The sequence below is a fragment of the Oryza brachyantha genome, chromosome 3 (assembly GCF_000231095.2).
Source record: "Oryza brachyantha chromosome 3, ObraRS2, whole genome shotgun sequence".
Classification (NCBI taxonomy): domain Eukaryota; kingdom Viridiplantae; phylum Streptophyta; class Magnoliopsida; order Poales; family Poaceae; genus Oryza; species Oryza brachyantha.
The window spans coordinates 17,431,352-17,452,404 of NC_023165.2; the positions used below are offsets into that span (position 1 = coordinate 17,431,352).

General features: G+C 49.4%; 1 protein-coding gene across 1 annotated transcript; it reads left to right on the top strand.

The window, feature by feature from the left end:
• Nucleotides 1-806: 806 nt before the first annotated feature.
• On the top strand, nucleotides 807-2,107 carry LOC102712236 (glycine-rich protein 5-like). Its single transcript, XM_040522216.1, has one exon. It carries the CDS (start codon nucleotides 817-819, stop codon nucleotides 1,486-1,488), a length of 672 nt encoding a protein of 223 aa, XP_040378150.1. The 5' UTR covers nucleotides 807-816; the 3' UTR covers nucleotides 1,489-2,107.
• The last annotated feature ends 18,946 nt before the right edge of the window (nucleotides 2,108-21,053 follow it).

Genomic DNA, 21,053 nt, shown 5'->3' on the forward strand with positions numbered 1-21,053 from the left:
GCGCTAGCTGGCAATCACATTGCGGAAAAAAAGTAAGTAAAATCAGGTTAAAAATGCGTTGATACTTTTTTACGGAGCAACTCTCCGGTGCATTTTACCGGTAGTATTATACTACCAGTAGAAAAATGGTATTTTTATACTTTGTTAATTACTTAATTAGTAGTATTTTATAATTTTGTTTTTTTAATAAAGATCACAACAAAAATGATGATATTATCCCTTCAATTTCTACTACATGTAATATTATTGGTAGTATAATTTAATCATAGCCGTCTAATAAAAATAGATCAACGGTATAGATCAAATTCTACTACAAGTAATATACACTGGAGTCGGCCACTTTTTTAGGAGGTCGACCTAACTATAAACCAAGTTTATCCAAGACACACAGCTTATTAAACTTTAAGCTGAACCCTTTGTCAATTCCTTGTTAATGTTTTCAATCCAGATAAAAGTATATCTATTGTCATGGACATTATTGTTTTTGTATTTTTTTCAATGATGGACACATTGACAAACTTATAATGTCGTAAATTTAATGCTATACATGTTTAAATTTTTCATTTTTACTATTTTTGTGCTATATTTCGATTCATATGGCTAAACAAGTGTACCAAAAATATTTCTTGGCATGTGGTGGTGCTCTTTATTTCTCGACAATGCCAATGTGCTGTGCACAGCTCACCACGATCACTTTAGCTGAGAGGGGATATTGTCTAACTCTCTGAACCACATGAACTTTTCCCACCCTGAGTCCATATAAATTGCTGGGGCAGTGCCATCGATCGGCTCACACTGCTATTGCACAATATATACATGCAGTCCTGCATGGCTACTTCCACATCTTGCAGCCTGTTCATCTCAGTTTTACTAGCGTGCTGCTTCTTACTTGTTCCGCTTTCTCATGCGCGACTCCTTGCTGACAAAAATACCCTCATTGGTAGCAAGGCCTTCTCCATCAAAGGTGGCATCGGCGGAGGAGGTGGGCAGGGCTTTGGTGTGAGTATTAGCCATGGAGGGCATGACACATCAATTGGTATAGGTGGTGGGTTTGGAGGCGGAGCCGGCACTACACGTGGTGGCGGCGCAAGCGTGGGTGGTGGAGCGGGTGCAGGCGTTGGCATAGATGTGGGTCACGGTGGGGTGGATGTTGGGATTGGCGGGGGAGGAGGTGCCGCGGCTAATGGTGGTGGTGTGCATGTAGGAGGTGGAGGGGGTGGTGGTGTTGGTGTCCATATAGGCCGTGGTGGAGTTAGTATAAGCGCAGGGGGCGGCGGCGGCGGCGGTGGTGGTGAAAATGCGGGAAGTAGCGGAGGTGGATTTGGTGGAGGCAGTGGAGTTGGTCGTTCTGGGAATGCAGTGGGAGGTGGTGGGGGTTCTGGTAGTGCAATTGGCAGTAGCGGAAACGGAAATGGAGGAGGTAACGTGGTTGGATCATCAAGTGTTGTAACAGAAGGTGGCTCTGTAATTGGTGGTGGACAGGGTTGAAAATATGTTCTTATAATTATAGGTTAATATATTATTTATGAAATAACAGTCCCCAATGGATACTGTATATACAGGGGAATATGTTTTTGAAACTAAGAGGTTGAACGATTATGTAAGCATGCTTTAAGAACATTTGATGCATGCCTAGTAATCTTCCCACTGGGAAATATAACCACCATTATATTGTATTATAATCATATAGTGATCAATCTAGCATGCAAAATGTGTATACTAAAGCTTTAACCAGTGTGGTCTTTATATTAATGTATATCCACTTCTACACAAAGACCTACAGGTGCCGGTTTCGCAACCAGCACCCCGTAGCTAGGCAGCACTTATGAGTTCTACCACTACCCATAATTGATTAAAGACTATACCTTTAGCCTACCACAATCTATAAAAAAGTTGGTTTGAATCAAGCCAACTATTTCTAGCGGTTGTCGCGTCCTGAGGGAGCAGAGAAAGGACATGAGGAGGAGTACATACCTAAGCCCACTAGGGTTGAAAACAGTACGAAAAATCCTGACCGTATCGGCTGTCGTTTTCGCTTTCTCTCAACTGTTTTAGCTTGTAACAGAAATTCTCAAAAATGAAAATGGAAACGGTAAAGTTATCCGAAAATGGCCACAGAAACGGTAATGCATTTTTTTCCGACCGTGTTGTCGGAATTCCGTATTGGAGCACGGATTTCCTAATTTGCACATGAAAAACACACCCAAACAAGGAAAAGCCTTCACTGAATGGGATTCGGTCCGAACCGACCTTCCATTTTCAACCTTCTCAATAAAATTTTTCCATCACGTCAGAAGCCAAATTGTCAAAGTTGAAGGTGTTGCTTGCCACTTAAATGCCCGCCAACCATGGGAGCACGTCCTGCTTGCGATGCGCAGGTCCCTAGCCGAGCCGAACCAGGACCGCCGCGCCACGTCGCAGCTCATCCCTGGTGCCCTCCTGCGCCATCATCGTGCTCCACTGTATCACACTGTCGCTCTTAGAGATGGCAACGTTGCCCGTGACCTGAAACCCATTGGGTTTTTACTCTATTAGGAGGCAGGTACGTTCCAAATATCATACCCACGGTTATGTTAACGGGCAAAACCTTCACCCAACGGGTATGACGGGTGTGGGTACGTTCTCCTGATACCCGAACCCGTTAACTTGTGGGTTCAAAATACCCGCGTTATTGTTGCCTAGAGCTTGATAATGCCTTAATGGGTTTTGCACTATTTGAATTGTCATCGTATAATTATTGATTTTACCATGTGGCTGAACGTGTGGGTGAGTGGTTTTATCTCGTAGCCTTATATGTTTTCGAATCCTAAATTTCTAAATTCTAACCTACGCATTTATCTGCGGCGTATACCTTATTATTGTATACAATTATAATGCATGAAACGGGTATGGGTACCAAACGGGTACCCGTCACCCGTGTGAGTTCAGGTATGGGAGAATTCTGTACCCAGGAGTGGGTGTGGGTATTTAGTGGGTGAAATTAGTTTTAATGGGTACGAGTATAAGAACCCGTTAGGTACTAGTAGCTCTGCTCTCATAACAGGCAGACACCTTTGATCCGTTCTGTCTCCACACCTACCGCCTGTTTACCCACGTGCGCGCGAGAGAGAGAGTACACAGCCACGTTGGAACCGTGTGTGACGGCCATGCCAACCCTGCCTTGCCCTGCACTGTCCTGTCCGCCTGCGGCACACGAGTTGATGACACAACATCTCTTGCCAAAGAAGAAGCAGGGAGGACCCTCATCTGCCCTCGTCATATATTCTTGTTATCCAAGACCATGCCGTCATGCCTCCCTAGCTCTCTCTTGGACGCGGATTCAGTGACATTGAACCGTGACATTCTCGGTGACATTCTGTCACTAACATGCGGGCCACACGTGGGTCTAGGTACATACAGAGCCCACATGTCAGTGACAGAATATCACCGAGAGTGTCACGTGACAATGTTATTGAATCTGGATCCCTCACCCTTGTTCTCGCATCCAAGTAACCAGGGATTTTCGCTAGGATCACGAAGAACACGAGGTGCCCTGGCGGCACCAGCGAGCCTGCCTCCGCTGTTTCGACGCTGCTGGTGAGTTTTGGGATGTCCCATCTGCGTAACCATGTGCCCCTCCCCTCACTTGTTCCACTTTTCTCCAAAGTTTGAGCTGAACCCTTCCCTCACTGATTCTATCCCCGCGCTTGGTTGCAGCCACCGCTCACTGGAGCTAGCTGTCGCCATGAAGCTCAGCTGCCAGAGACCATGGTGAGCTTCTTCCTCATCTTCTTGCGTATTTGTGTGGGTGCAGTCCTTAGAGCCTATAGGAGCTTGTGCGCACAGCAGGCTGTTGAATGCATGGCTGTCTCATCTAAACGCCGAGCGAGCCCTCGCAATCACCGTTTAGGGTTTTCTTCGGTTCGGAGTAATTTCAACCTGTAAAAATAGGAAAAGTAGAGGAATAGGAAAATATGACAACATCAATTCATAGAAATTTTTCCGTAAGGCTTGTTTAGATGAAATTCTCCTTTGTTTTCTCTATATAACTTGTAGGAAAGGAAAATTTTCTTTGGTTTATACTTCATTCGTATAAACCGAATAACTTTCGAAGGAATCCGATGCTTAGGAACGTTTTTCTTTCAAAACAAATAGGCTCTCAAAAGGTTTACCTGCACATCATTTTGAGCCTTGGGTTTTGCAGGGCACTCCACTCCCCTCGGATGTATCATCAAGCAGGATATTGCTGTAAGAAAATCACCCTGAAACACACGCGATTTTGTGGCTAACCTGAGCAGCGTTGGGATTTTTCAGACTATGAACAGTATTCTAAAACTCCTTCAGTGAACGAACAGAGAACAGAGTTTTTGTTTTGCTCCAACAACTTGCAGCTTTTTTGATTTCTCATTCCTATTTATTTGCTCCATGCAGGGAGTTTGTTACATGAACTATTTGACCACGTAAACACTGGATCCACTCATTGTGCCATCCCACAACAGGAATCAAGTTAGGCCACTACTTAACTGAAAAACGGTTGAACCGGTCTATCCTGGAACATGCGACTAAGCAATAAACAATCATCTTTCAGATGATTGTTTTTATTGCTTAGTCGCATGTTCCATCCCAACAACTACGACAAAGTGATGAATAGTCAATACCCATACCATCCCAACGCCACGCACAGCGCCAAGAATTGCTACATCATGTAGAAGTACGTGAAGGAGCTGGGCAAAAGCTTATCGAGCATAGCCGGGTCAAGCAAAGACAAGCCGGCTAAGAAAACAACAGACAAGGACTACCAGGACCTCCAGGCCGAGTTAAATCACATCTTTGGTGGTCCATTGGCATACGACTCCAAGAGAAAGCAAAAACTCTCATGACGAAAGATTAACACCAACCACAGTGGACATATCTCCCTACATGTGATAATCATAAGTCCCAATCATGCTTGACCATTCAAATCATCCTGACCGAGTGACCCACCATGGATGGTATCCACTAGTATTGGTTCCAATCGCCAAGAACATCAAACTCAAGCGGGTGCTGATTGATGGAGGCTACATCCTCAGCGTACTCTTTGCCAAGACGTAGGATGACATCAACATACTAAGGTTCAAACTGCGTCCATGTAGCACACCCTTTCATGGGGTCATTCCTAGGTTGTCCGCTACACCACTTAAGCAAAAATCACTCTTTTGTTCACCTTCGGTGCTAAGGACAATCACCGTTCATAGATAATCTGCTTTGAGATGGCCGACTTCAAGACCGCCTATATGCCCATGTGTTTTCTCCCCATCCCTTCTACGCTCGTGAATTTTGCACCATCTACATGACCATGAGTATTTCTTTTGGTCCCCTATACATCAATTCCACTAGTTGACCTTGACTTGATCATTACATTCTTGAGAAATAACAATATTACCTGCTCTCACAACTATGTGCAACATACTTGTTGAAAAAAAATACTTTATAATAAAATCAAAGGACACAAAATTGTTTGATGCCAAATTTGAAAAAAAATTAATTTTTGAACCATTTTTGTAAAAATGATTAAATCCATACCAGATATTCCTCAGGAAATTGATACCAAAATTATTTTTTATTTTGGTTTAAATCTGGGTGAAAATGCTATCCAAAATCCATCAAATTTGATTTAAAAATTTTAAATTGAAGTTATGAAGTTTAGGTCACATAACTCAATCCCCTCTAGGTTTTTTCCAAACGAATCTATTATTCAGGTTGAGAATCATGTTTTTCTTAGTAAAAGTAATACAACCATTTGGACAAAAACAATAGCAATCGACTAACCGTCAACTCCTATTATAAGTATTGAAATGATCAGAACGAAAATGGTGGAAAGGCAAAAAAAATCAGGGATATAAAGAGATTTAGAGAAAACTCATTTATAAATAAGAAGTTTTCTTTATTATTCTAAAGAATTACCGAACGTAACAGAGAGAAATAGTTAAATTTCATCGTCTCCCCTCTCCCCTCTCCGTCCATTCATCGCCGCCTCCAGTCCAGTTTCCTCAACTTCCACTACTACTGCTTGCAACGGCTAGTCCGGGGAGTAGGAAAACCCGATCCCCCTCCTCTCCTCTCCCCTCCCCTCCCCTATCCTGCGTTCATCCATCACCGCCTCTAACTCCCTCTCATTTCCTCCGCCCGATGGCCTCCCATGGCCATGTCGGTGCGGCCGTCGTGGTCGAGGCCGGGACGTACGGCCTCCACCTGCTTACCGTCGAGGGCCTCCCGCTCTCCCGGATATGGACGCGGACCTTATCGATCAGGCCCGCACACTTGCCGCCATCTGGAAGCACTCCTCGCCGCCGACGCCTGGGTCGACTGCCCCACCGTGCTCGTCGTAAGCGACTAGGTGCGTGGACTTCTGCCTAATCCCCTATAGGGCTTCTCGTTCATGCAAGTTTTCTATTCCCCTTGTTGTTTCGTTATGTTTTTGTGAAGAAAAGAAATGTTTGTGCGGTGGGCTGCTGGCGGCAAGCAGCGTTGGGATGCAAGGATCGAGCCTTCCTCCTTATCCGCCTATGCAGACTTTGTTCTCTAATTATTTCCTTTGGATTGTGATTGACTTCTATTAGGGTTTTAGCAAGGGAGTGGGGATTTTTACTAGTTTATCCCTACTGTGTTTCCTCAAACTAAACTTGATTAGTATACTGGTCATATTCTCCTAAGCCTAGGGTTGAGCTTTCTTGTGCTGCTGCGTTGGGGAAGGTGTCGTGTTGATGAATGGCGAGATCAATTCCGATGTTTTGTCAATAGTTCTCGAAGTCTTTTTTACACCTAAGGTTTTGCTGCTACAGGGTGAGGAATTTGGTCTTACTGCTAGAGGGCTGGGGAATTGTTCGATGGGCTAGATGCACTTGATAGTGAGATAGATGTAATAGATACTTGTAGTAGCTTGACATGTGCGTAAGGTTTGCAAACTATATTGATGTTAGCAGATCATGTTTGAAATTATCAAATTCTTACCTGTCCAAAACTCTACCTGAGAAAGATAGGATTACTAATGACAGGCTTGTTGAGCCACTTGTGAGCTTTGTCAAGTCATATAAGGATGGAGAGAAAGCCATGCTCGTGTTGCTGTCAAGTCATTATTTGAGGAGTACCTATCTGTCAGAGAATTCTTCAGTGGCACTATTCAGGTGACAATTTAGAATGCGAAATTTACGCAATGGTGACTTGTAATTGAAGTGTACTGAGCATTTTTGTTTTTATATCTCCAGTCTGATGTGATCGAACCTCTAGGGCTTCAACATGCCAAAGACCTTGAAAAGGTTGTCTATATTGTTTTCTCCACCAGGTAATGATGCAATATCCATATATAGTGAGTTATGGCTTCACTGCATATTGATACACAAGGGATCAGGTGGCTGACCATTTTGTTTATATGAAGGGTATGCAAACCAAAAATAAACTAATACCAAGGCTTATGGAAGCATTGGTGTATCCCAATCCATCTGCTTATATAGACCAGTTGATTCGTTTCTCTGGGCTGAACCATATGGTGTACTCGAGGCAACATTGAATGGTTATAATGATCTAAGTATTCAGTACATCTGATGATCTATCGAATGATACGATGTTTTATGTTGCAGTTGGCACTTAAAGCAAGCCAAATTCTCGAGCACACTAAATTGATTGAACTCCACACGAGCATATCAAGAAGCCTTTCAGAGCTGGAGATGTTTACTAAAGAAGGAGAGCAGGTGTCAACACTTCAGTGACACTTCAATGAGAGGATGGAAGATTTATTTTGATTGGTTTTCATAGTGATCCTACACTTCAGTGGAGAGTGGTCGAGATATATATATACACATAGATTGTATCAGGCATCACAGAGCTTTTGAACTACACAACTCTGGTCATTGGTACCACAGCAATCTTTAAAATTATGTTGGCTAATTCACAATCTTCTTTTCAGCCTTGTCTTGTCAAGGGCAGTATTTGCATTATGGGAATTCTCTGAAGAGAATATAAGCAAAGAAGTGGACAAGATAATTCAGTAGCAGGTTATGAGCTTAGAAATCAGATACCGTAACCAACCATGTATTCATGTTTCAGGAAGCATCAAGCAGGAGCTCAAGCATTGTTATCGATTTTGTTGGTTATCTCAGCTAAGGTCAAATACCACCAAAGGTATCATACTGTATGAGGAATCATGCCCTTACTGCACATGTGCTCATTCCATTTTGAACAAAAAAGCATGGCACCTGTCTAATTCTTTTCCATTTTCAGCACATCTCTCTTTAATTTGACTGTTACCCTAAATATAGATGGGGGCAAATACACGGTAATTCTCTTTAAATCTTATCCTGCTGTAGTTTCGTATATATTTGTGGTTATGTTTTAAATTCATGCCAAATTGTTGCTGTAGATTGAGATGGTAAGACGTGGACCTCGTAGCTACACATTTAGAATGAATAATCCAAAGATTGAAGCTGAGATACACTCATTGAGACTTGGAGGACTCTTGATGCAAGTAATATATCTCACTTTTTATATATTTTTATATAAATATGAGGTACCAGTACTATTTTTTATTTGAAAAAGTATCTGATCTGTCTTCTATACTAATATAAGGAGGAGTTGGAATTTCTCTATGGCCACCCCAAAAAATTTATACAAGATTGACACAATCTATTTTCCATCGTTAGATGTACAAATTTAATGGCCTAATACGATCTGAAATGTCTTTCTCTTCCAATCGTACACAGGACACACCTCTCTAACCACGCGCGGACACGTCCTCGACAGTGGTCATCTCTACGCCGGCTCTCCCCCCCCGTAGGCCGCCCCCACGGCTCCATCCGCTGGCAACCGCCCCACGCCTGCGCCCACCCTCCTAGTCGTCACCGTGCCCTCATTCCCGGCCTGTGCCGGCTCCCATCACTAAGCCAATGCCCACCGCCGGCTACACCCCATGTCGTGTCTGCCCGCCGCTGGCCGCACCCACCTTCCCGTCCATCACCAGTCATGCCCACGCTGACGGTCGCCGCCGGCACCCACGCTCGAGTCTGCCCTTCACTATCACAACCAATGGCATTACCCTCAACACCTTGCTCCCCAAGTTCCCATCATGGATCCCCCCATAAATTGAAGGTAAAAATTCACTGTTTTCATTGAGTATGGGATACTGTCATATTTTAATTATGGTATGGAAATTTTGTGATTCTGTGATGTGTCTGATGATTTGATGATCAGTTATTGATTTGTTGGAGTAATCTGATTTGCATGCCATTTAGCTACATTGTCATTTGGTTGAATTTCTTAAATTGCTACTCTGATCAATCTAATTCTTCAGCTAGCCCTGTCATTTCTAAACTTATTAAGAATAGGAGATTGCACTGAATGAGGTACTGCCTGTGACCATGGCTCCTGATGCTATCCAATACTCCCTGTAAGTGGCTATCAATTGGTAATCCAAATGCTGCATAGTTTGCATTTATACTATAAAGATAAAGATGGCATGCAGTAAAGATATGACATCTTTGCAGGGAGTGTGCATCATGGAATTTCTACACCAGATTCGTTATCAGTTATCAGAATCAGGTTCTTTGTCTTGTGTTCTTTCCAAAATTTGTCTCTAATAATGTAAGGTGTCATCAAAGTATTCGCTTACACAATATTAACTATTTATTACATTTTAACATAAAATTATTCTCTAATAAGGTAGTATATATTTTTTTTACAGCAGCTTGTCTTACTAGAAATCAAAACATACCCGCTTTATATTTGTATCATCTTATCTTAGGGTTCAGTCATTGGCTTGACTTATGGTTCAGGTTGTCCTGCCCATAGCTATTCATTTCTAATATTTTTAGACTACTAATTAATGTTTTCATTAGTCTTCTATGAGCTATTGGCAAACTTGTGTTATCAACCTAAGTTACAGATCTTAAGGAACTTCAACTATGTAGATGTGTGATTTTACTTTTTCTTGTCATAAGTTGTATGAAGAGGTACACTTGTCGATGTTACTAGCCTAACTGCTGCCGAAGTTTAAAGAAAGCATCCAGAAAACATGATGTTTTTATGTACTCTAAGCAGTTGTCCAACCATCCATCGTGGTTACCTCCAGTGAACGTGCCTTCACCAATCTCGGTGCTGATAACTCCTCTGACTATGTGCTACGACCACCATCTGCGCCATAAGAGAGAACAGATGAAATCTCACTTATTTTTTCTGTTTTATTTTCCACCGTCTCAATTCACTAGCAAGTTTTACCATTGTTTGGGCCTACTACTAATACTTTGTCTATTTTTATAAACAGGATTTTATGGAAGGACTCCCCTAGGAGATACCACAAATTTAGGGGTTACTGAACAAAATATAATCCATGACGAGGAGAATTATGCTTCCATTGGTGCTACCTAAACCTATTCTGGAACCTTGAAAAGGATAGGTAACATATTTGTCCCTAAATATTCTACGTATATATACTAATATGCCAATATAATACTTACCAGTTCACTCTTTCCTGCATCCAACCAGAAAAGAGAGATCTTTTTAACCCTTGGATTTACGATCTGTCTCATGTGGATTTAAGTACCATCTCCACATACCACAGCTGCTTATTTTGTTACTCTTCGAAATGCACATAGATGATCACATTTCTTCCATTAGTGTACTTAGTTTTAAGTGCCGGTCTATTGCGTCTGGGATCAGTTAAGTATTTTCAAACTTAGGCTGCAGTTAATTTTTATTTGTGTCTGGGATCAGTTAACATTATTTTTTATGTAGGATGCCCTCAAGGTGTTTGCTATAATACCCAGAACAAAAGCTAAGTATCTCCTCAAATATAAGTATGCCTGCAAAATACTTTGTTAGTTTTCCTCATAATGTCCTATAATCCTTCATGTTAATTACCTTAAGCATATCACCTGCAGTAATTTTGTTGCTAATTACAACTCAATAGGCACATATGTTTAAGCACGGTATGAATATTTCTTACTGGGAAGAACATGGAACCACAATTTCTGTAGATGTAGATTTTTCAGCATTAGTAAATCGTGCTGTAGGTCTTGGCCTTGATAGACTGTTGGTGCTGGATGTATCTGCCATTCATCAATTAAAGTTCTTGTGTTTTAAGTTACCGATGGCAACGTTTTTAATTTTTTTTCTTTGCAAGAACTGCATTTCCATCTCTGAGCGACTCAGCGTTAGTTTATGCAAACCACTGTATCCTTTTCAAGTGTTTTTGAGGGAATAATAATGTTGCTCACGTTGGCAGCTGAGCACTCTCCCTTCTGAATTTAAATCTGGTATGGCTCCATATAATCCCATGATAAAGAGTGAACCTATTTGTCAAATATTTAGATCACATCCTCTTTTTATGACAAATTATTAAGACTGTATATACATGCTAGACAATTTCCTGTCCAATATGCTGCTGCTGGAGGGATGGGAGAAGAAAGGTTGACTGGTTTATGTCTAGCTTCTTAGTTTGCTCAACTAAGAGATTCAGCAACAATCTCATATTATTTTTGATACAACAGTAAGTCATATTTCTAACTTGATTCCATTACCATCATTTTGAATAGGATATTATGTTACTGTAATAGTGCTTGATAATTAATTACTTGCGTTGGTATAATGTTGAAAACTTGTGGTCTAGTCTCTGTAAATTAATGATAAACAACCGACCTAACATGTTTGGTGCGACATGATTAATTGCTCCTCAGTTTAATTTATATGTTCCCCAAAAGAGTAGTAATTGATTATGCTAAATGCATCATTCTAGAAAGAATAGCATTGTTTCAGCTCTAATTGTGATTCTGAACTTCAATTTGTTTCTCATAATTATACTTTATAGAAACACCATGGTCCTTCCAAATTGTTAGCTGATCCATGTAGAACCAAAGTGCATTTTGGTATTTGTGTTGCAAATTGTGTTTTGGATTAATTCCTCCCAAACCCTAGAAGGGTGGGGTAAATACACAAGTATATGGGCCTCTTGGGCCTTACATGGGCCACATCCAACACCCCCCGCAGTCTGAACTTACCAGCGCAGCGGAGTTCTAAGACTGGACAAGAAAGAAAACACACAAGAGCACACCCCCCCGGCAGCCACAACTAACCACCAGCGATGTTGAAGCTGGACCGGAACTTCGAGAACATCGAGGAGGGTAGACCCTTGGTGAAAATGTCAGCAAACTGGGAGGTAGTCAGGACATGGAGAACCCGAACGTCACCAACAGCAACCCGGTCGCAGACAAAGTGCAAGTCGATCTCCACATGCTTCGTCCGCTGATGCTGAACCGGGTTGGTGGAGAGGTAAACGGCGGAGACATTGTCGCAGTAGACGAGAGTGCTCTTGGCGAGTGGACTGTGGAGCTCCGCCAAGAGCTATCGGAGCGTAAGTCGATCTCCACATGCTTCGTCCGCTGATGCTGAACCGGGTTGGTGGAGAGGTAAACGGCGGAGACATTGTCGCAGTAGACGAGAGTGCTCTTGGCGAGTGGACTGTGGAGCTCCGCCAAGAGCTATCGGAGCCACGACGCCTCAGCCACGCCGTTAGCAACAACCCAGTACTCTGCCTCAGCACTGGAATGGGAAACAACTGGCTGTCGCTTGGACGACCAGGAGACAAGGTTACCACCGAGGAAGGACGACCAGGAGACAAGGTTACCACCGAGGAAGACAGCGTAGCCGGAGGGTGGAGCGACGAGGGTCTAGACAGCCAGCCCAGTCAGCGTCAGTGTAGACGACAAGCTCAGTGGAAGGAGACTAGTGAAGGACCAGGCCGTAGTCAACAGTGCCCCGAACATAGCTGAGGAGCCGCTTCAGAGCGGCGAGGTGTGACTCACGGGGATCATGCATATGGAGGCAGACCTGCTGGATGGCATACGTGATATCACGCCCCAACCCTAGGAACCCCCCTAGGTCAGGCCTGTGCTCTAGGATATCAAGACTTCCCTCACACAACCAACACACATGTCTTTTCTGCGCACTTTGTCCTCACTCATGCGCACCCGAGAAATGACTTCCCGGTCGGTCACCCATCCCAAGATTACTCCAGGCCAAGCACACTTAACCTTGGAGTTCTCTCGAGATAAGCTTCCGGAAAAGAAGTTGCAACTTGTTGGTATGAGTATCTATCAAATCCTATTAAGGCTTGGGCTGGGATGTTACATACACCCACCCTCAAAGGACCCGACGTCCCCGTCGGTCCAACATACCCACACTTGGGCAAACAACCAGGAACGTTCCCCTCTTGGCCACGTCCGTGTGTCCAGGTCCGACCCATGTGCCATGCTGTGTCCCCGCAGGGCCCACGCGCCATGCGCAACATGCTCGCGCCCCTGCGCCCACACGCGCCCGTGAAACCGCGAGGGTCGGCTCTGATACCATTCTATCACGCCCCAACCCTAGGAACCCCCTAGGTCAGGCCTGTGCTCTAGGATATCAAGACTTCCCTCACACAACCAACACACATGTCTTTTCTGCGCACTTTGTCCTCACTCATGCGCACCCGAGAAATGACTTCCCGGTCGGTCACCCATCCCAAGATTACTCCAGGCCAAGCACACTTAACCTTGGAGTTCTCTCGAGATAAGCTTCCTGAAAAGAAGTTGCAACTTGTTGGTATGAGTATCTATCAAATCCTATTAAGGCTTGGGCTGGGATGTTACACGTGATGTCCGGCCTGGTGAAAGTGAGGTACCGCAAGGCACCGGCAAGACTCCTGTAGGCAGTCGGGTCAGCAACAGGGTCGCCCAAGTCTGCAGAAAGCTTGGCCTGAGTATCGATAGGGGTGGAGCACAGTTTGCAGTCAATCATCCCTGCCCACTCCAGAATATCAAGAGCATACTGGCGCTGGTGAAGAAAGAGGCCAGAAGGATGGGGCTTGACAGTGACACCCAGGAAGTGGTGGAGCACACCCAGATCCTTCATGGCAAACTCCTGTTGCAGGGACTGGATGATGCGCTGAAGCAAGGGCTGACCGGACGCGGCAAGGATGATGTCATCGACATACAGCAGCAGATATGCAGTGTCAGTGCCATGACGGTAGACGAATAGGGAGGTATCTGACTTGCAGTCGGTGAACCCCAAGGAGACCAAGAATGTGGCAAACCGCGAGTACCAAGCCCAAGGAGCCTGCTTCAGTGCATAGAGGGACTTGTTGTGTCGTCAGACCATGTCAGGGCGGCTGGAATCGACAAACCCCGCGAGCTGGCTACAGTAGACTGTCGGACAAGGTGCCATGGAGAAAAGCGTTCTTGACATCCAGCGGATGCACGGGTCAAGCGAGAGAGAGCAAGCGAGAGAACCGCGCGCACTGTGGCAGGCTTCACCACCGGGCTGAAAGTCTTATCATAGTCCACACCAGGCCGCTGAGTAAAACCCCGAAGAACCCAACGAGCCTTGTAGCGGTCCAAGGAGCCATCAGCATGACGCTTATGCGTCCAAATCCACTTGCCGGTGACCACATTGCAATCAGACAGACGTGGTACAAGGTCCCACGTCTGGTTGGCAAGAAGGGCCGCAAACTCCTCTTCCATCGCCTAACGCCAGTGGGGATCAGTGGGGATCAGCGAGGGCATCGCGAATAGAAGAGGGAAGCGGGGATATCCCCGGCTCGGCAGCAGCGGCGGAGAGGACCTTTGGGCGGAAACACCCGCCGCCCGCCGTGTCACCATGGGATGAATGTGGCCGGGATCCCGATGGAGGACAGGTGGATGGTAAACCACGGGATGAGGATGAACCCGAGGCGCTGGGTCGGACCGTTCGATCCCTAGGTCCGGACCGTCTGACCGGACCTCACGGTCAGACAGAGGGCTAGGGCCGGACTGTCCCGTCCCCGGGTCCGGACCGTCCGGCCAAAACTCGTGGCCAGGCAGAGGGCCAGAGCCGGACCGTCCGACCCCTGGGTCCGGACTGGCCGGCCACGGAGGTGGAGAGGCCGACACCGGGCCCGGGGCCGACCGGCACCGGTAAATGAGCACCGGCTGGTCGGGAGAGGATGACGGGGCCACGCGTGGCGCGGGGGAAGATGCTAGGGCCGCGCGTGGCGTAGCGGGAATGACCGGAGGCGAGGTTGGTGGAACCGGGAGACCTGCAGGTAGAGGGTACATAGAGACAGGTGGCTGGACCACCGGGTCAGGCGGAAACATGGACCCCAGGGCAGGATCAGGAGAGGGAGTGGTGGAGGTGGAGTAGGGGAAATCCAACTCGTCAAACACGACATGCCGGGAGATAAGGACTCGGTGAGAGGTGAGGTCGAAACAACGGTACCCCTTGTGGTCAGGAGAGTAGCCCAGAAACACACACCGAGTCGAACGGGGCGCCAACTTATGAGGAGTGCTGGCAGAGGTGTTAGGGTAGCAGGCGCACCCGAAGACACGGAGGTGATCATACTGAGGAGGGGTGCCGAAAAGGGCTTGGTGTGGGGTGGGAGCTGGGGAGGCAGTGGAGGAGAGGCGGTTGAGAAGGTAGGTGGCAGTGTGGAGGCCCTCGGCGCAGAAGCGGGTAGGAAGGGGGGCCTGGAGGAGAAGGGTGCGCACCACATCGTTTGTGGTGCGGATCACCCGCTCAGCCTTGCTGTTTTGAGGGGAGGTGTACGGGCAAGACATGCGCAGGTGAACGCCACGGGAGAGGAAGAAAGCACGGGTAGGCACTCTTGTCGAACTCGCGACCATTGTCACTGGACGGCTTTGATGGTGAGACCGAACTGAGTGGTGACCTAGGCAAAGAAGTGAAGGGTGGAGAACGTGTCAGACTTCGCACGCAGCGGAAATGTCCAAGAGTAGCGGGAGAAATCATCAACAATCACCAGATAATATTTAAAGCCAGAAATACTGATGACAGGAGAAATCCACAGATCACAGTGAATGAGATCAATAGCATGACTCGCATGCAAAGAAGAGGAAGTAAAAGGAAGTCTAACATGACGGCCTAACTGGCACGCATGACAAAAATACTCATCAGTTCCCCTAGTACAAGTAAGATCTGCACTACAACTGAGACGAGCCAAAATGTCACGGCCGGGATGACCAAGCCGGCGGTGCCAAGTAGTAGAAGAAGTGGTAGAGGCCAAGGCAGCAGACGAAGGTGGAGTCGATGAAGGAGCAGCGGAAGCAGGAAGACGGAGGGTGTAAAGGGGTCCTTGGCTATCACATCAGAGGAGTGGACGTCGGGAAGCCAAATCCTTCACAGAAGACCAGAAGAGTCAAATTCAACAGAACAGGAATTGTCAGCGTTAAACTTGCGGATGGAAAGAAGGTTGTGAACCATCTGGGGAGCAACAAGAATATTAGAAAGGTGAAATGAACCGGGAACCGAGCCCACAGAGGTGACAGGAAGGCAAGTACCATTGCCAACCATGATGGCAGAAGGGCAGGAAGGGTGGGGAGGATGGATGGAAGAGAGTATACCAGCATCAGGTGTGGTGTGATACGAGGCGCCCAAGTCGGCGATCCACTCCGCGCTGACCGGCGGTGTGAGCTGCATGGTGCTGAAGGACTGGGCCAATGTCGCCTGGTCCCACCACCCCGGCCAGGCTGGCCGAGTCGGAGCAGGAGGAGTCCAGGACATCGGGGAAGCAGGGCCAGCGAACATGGCCATGGGCTAGTGTGGAGGGCGAGCCCCGCTCCCCGGAGTCTGGAATGGCCACATCGAGTTGCGCCCTAACCATGGGTTGTTGAAGGATGGCCAGGGAGCACCAGGAGCTGGTACCGGCGAGGGTGTCGCCGCAGGAGGAGCACGACCGCCCCCACCCGAACCACCACCCCCACTGCCACCACCAGAGTCAACACCACCCTTCCCATTCCGGCGATGACGCACGGAGCGACCCCCACCCCTGCTTGGCCCGGGGGGAGGAGCACTAAGGAGAGAAGTGGCAAGTGAGGCCGAGGAGGCCGGTGGAGCTGTCACGAGAGCGGTGGAGGTGGACGAGGAGGAGCCAGGCGAGAAGCCCCGAGTGATCTCGTCGAGGTAGAGGTCGTCGCGAACCTGCAGGAATGTAGGGAAAGGCCGCTGCCGAGGAAGCCAAGTTCGGAGAAGGTCGTAGTGGCTGCTGAGACCCCGCAGGACATGGAGCACCAAGATCCTATCACTCACCGGGCAGCCGAGGTCATGAAGAGCATCTGCTATACCCTTCATCTTTCGGCAGTACTCGCCAACAGAGAGGCCCCCCTACACGAAGGTGCGGAACTGTGCGTCCAGCTGAAGAGCACGGGTCTTGAAGTTGCCTAGGAACTGGCCCTCGAGGGCCAGCCAGGCCTGGCGCGCGGTGCCGCCGAGAGTCTGCACGACGTCCTGGAGATCGAGGGAGATGGTCCCAAAGATCCAGGAGACGACGATGTTGTCGAGGTGCAGCCAGAGCCCGTCCCGGGCCTAGACAGGAGTATCGGCGAGGACGTGGTCATTGAGGGTGTAGCGGCGGAGAGCGAGGAGGACCTGGTCCCGCCAGCAGCCGTAGGAGGTGGACGAAGTGTCGAGGACGACGAGAACTAGGGCCCGGATGTTCTGGACCTCGACAGCCCGGAGATGGAGCTGGGCGACCATCGGGTCGCTGACGGCGAGTCGGGGACCGGGACCACCGGACAGAGGCTCTCGACGGGAAGGAGAGGTAGCAGTGTCGGTGAAGGGGACAGCAGGGGGTGGACCGGCAGAGAGGAGCAGATACTGCTCCGCCTCAGCGACCCGCCGAATGAGAGCCTTCGCCGTAGTCCGCTCACGCTCCCAGGCGAGAGCAGCGGCGTGGACCTGCTCCTGACCCGCCAGTGCCTCGGTCTTCGCTGCAAGGAGGGCAGCGGCCAAGGTGGCATCCGCCGTGGCAGTCCTGTCGGGGGAGGACCGTCCGACCCCGTCCGGCCGGGTGTCTCGGCCAGACAGAGGCCGAGCCGACCGTCCGGCCCCTGAGCCTGGACTGTCCAGCTGCGGTAGAGCAGTGGTGTCACGCCCGGAGCTTTATCCCAAGCCTAAAATCGTAAAAGAAATTCGTAAATAACAATTGGCTTAATTAACTCAGGAAAAATCCCTCTAAAAGAACCTAATTCAATTAAATCGAGGCTCGCAAATCGATTAACTGGATTTAAATTCAAATTGCAGAACAATAAAATTTGATCAAACAAATTAATTTAAAATTCGGCAAAAGTGGGGTTTTCCTTTTTCCTTTCTTTTTCCCTTCCTTCTCCAATTGGGCCGAAGTCCAATTTTCCTCCCTTCCTTTTCTTTTCCTTTTTCTTTTTCCTCTCCTCCTTCCCGGGCCGGCCCAGCCGAGCCGGCCCACCACCTCTCCCCTCGGCCGGCCCAGCCGAGCAGGCCGCCGATCTCCCGCCCCTCCCGCGCGCGCCTCCCCTCCGCCTGGGCCGTCGGCCCAGCTCGCCCGCTCGTCTGCCCGCGCCGCGACGAAGTCCGTCTCGCCTCCCTCCTCCCTCGCGCCACTGACAGGTGGGGCCCACCTGTCAGCGACCGAAACCCCGCCTCCGCGCCAGCCCGCGCCCGCGCCGCACCGCGCCAGCCGAGTCCGCCGCCGCCCCGACTCCTCCGCTCGCCGCTCCGCCACCGCAACCGCCGCCGCCAAGTTCGCCGCGTCGCCGACTCGGTCTCCAACCTCCGTCCCGCCCTAGCCGGCGCCGCCACACTATAAGTCCCCTCCTTGCCGCCGCGTCGCCGCTGTTTCCCCTCCGCCACCAAGCCGCCGCTGTGCCCCGCCGTTCGCCGCCGACGTGCGATTGCGCCCTCTGCCACCCGTCGTTGCCGTCCAGCCGCGTCATCACCTCCGCCTCGCCGTCGCCGACTAGCTACCGCCCCGGTCGTCGCCGGCGGGCATCTCCAGCGCCCGCGCATCCTCTCGCCTCTCGGTCGCCGCCGCTCCCGACATCGCCACCGCCACCCCGATCCCATCGCCCGGTCCTCGCCGTCGCGCCGTCGGACGTCACCACCTGTCCCGCCTCCTCGCCGACCTGCCGCCGTTGTTCCCATCGCTGGTGAGCCTCTCCGCTCCTCCCTCCTCTCTCTGTCGGATTCCTTTTCTCTTCTCGGCCGTTGTCGTCGCTGGCCGTTGTCCGTCGTGCCACCGCGCTAGCGCCGCCGAGCGATCTCCATCGCCGCCGCCGCATTCTTGCGCGCTTCGGTCGTCTCCGTCGCCCGTCCGCCGGCCGCCACCCTCGCCTTGCTGTCGCCGACGCGACCCCGCCACCGTCGGAGCACCGCCGCGCTCGTCGCGTCACTACCGTCGCTCTCCCCGTGCTAGCGCCGTCCTCCGTTGCCCTCCTCTTGGTGCGGCCGCCTTCTCCGTCGTCACCACCGGTCGCGCCGTCGCCGTCGCGCTCGTCGCGTCGTAGCCATGGCCGAGCCGCGCCGTCGCCGCCCGCCACCGCCGTTCGCTCGCTGCCGCCTCCACCTCCCGGCGCCATCGCCATCGCCCCGGACCGTGCGATGCCGCTCGTCGCCTTGCATCGCTCATCGCCCCTCCACCTGCCGTCTTCGTCGCCTCGTCGTCGCCGTGGTGGCTCCGCCGCCGCTGGAGCGCCGCCGAGCCCGGCGCGTTGTCGCCGCCTCTTCCCCGTGCCGGCGCTTGCCGTTGCATCTCCACCGTCGTCGCGTGGTCGCCAAGCCTCGCTGCCGGCGTCCATCTTCGTCACTCCCTCCCGCCGCCCGTCGCCGCTCCGAGCCGCGCCACCCCGTCATCGTCTCTGCCTCGCCGTGCGCCGCCGCCCGTCGCCTCGCGCCGGTAGTCGCCGACGCCGTCGTCGCCCTCCGGTCGCCGGTCGATGTCGCTGACGTCGACGCCCTCGCGCCGCCGGTCATCGCCATCGCCACCTTCCCCTTCTCCTCGGCCCTCGCCGTCTCCGCCGCGTCGTCGCCACGCGCCGTCGCGCCGCTCGCCGCCAGCCGCGCCCTCCTCCCCTCTCTGTTTCCCTCTCACTGGCCAGCGGGTCCCACCCGTCAGCCCCTCCCTCTCGGTCGGGCCCGCGTGTCAGCCGCCCACCTCCCTCTCTCTCTCACCGACAGGTGGTCCCCACCTGTCAGCCGTCAGCCTCCTCTCTCCTCGCTGACGTCAGCAGCCCCATTAATTGCGCAATAATTGATTTAGGACTTTTCTGTTTAGCTAAAAAACCCAGAAAACTTCTAAAATTCATAAGTAATTCATCTAGTCTCCGTTTAGGTCCAGTCAAGTTTCATTAAATCCAGAAAATTACCAAGAATCCATTAAAAATAGTTTCTTTCTCTGTTTCAGTAGTTTTTTAGCCTGTTTTGTTTGTTTTGCCTTGTTTGTCGTAGGTTTTGACCCCGTCGCAGCGCCGTTCGTTCTCGAAGTCGTCGCCGAAGTTCCTCGTGGGTCTAAGCAAGGCAAGTGGCACCCTTCTTTGATCATATTGAACCTATGATTATAAAATCCCCCGCTTTTACATTCAAACATGCATTGTATTCAAATGTATTTACTTTATTTATTTATTGGGCATTTACCTATATATCTGTTGATTCCCATTTATTATTGTCATCCCAGGGTTAATTTGACTAGATTTAGGGTTAGTCAATGCTTAGCCATGCTTAGTTCAACTAGCTCACCAATTATTATTTAATTATTGTTGCACTTAGATACACCTTCAATGGTTGTTATCATTATTCATTTCCCGAGGTGGATTAATACAACTAAAATATTGCTTATGGTGGGCTGTGGGTGCATGGTTTTGAGAGTCATGCCCATGGCAATTAAGGACCGGTTCTCAGGAAACCCTGAAGGTCTTACACGTACTAACCACAAGCCAGAATGGGCAACGGTGAGACTCGTAATCTAGCTTGTCCCTATTCGACGTACCCAGGCAAGGGTAGGCGTGATGGAGTATGGACGGGCAATCGTGGTGTAACGAAAGCTTCTCCTGCTTCCGGATCTACCAAGGCACAAGAGGGGACTGCCCGACTTGGTGTAAAGGAGGGGGTGAAACCTGAAGTGTGGTGCGATTGTCTAGGGAGGGCTAGGTGAAAGGTCTTATCATGGTTTCCGTACTGAGGTATCGTGGTGATACGTTGGGGCATGCTAACATGCTTGGCAGCCATGTCTTGTGGGTAAAGTTGTACACCTCTGCAGAGTAAAACTATTCGAA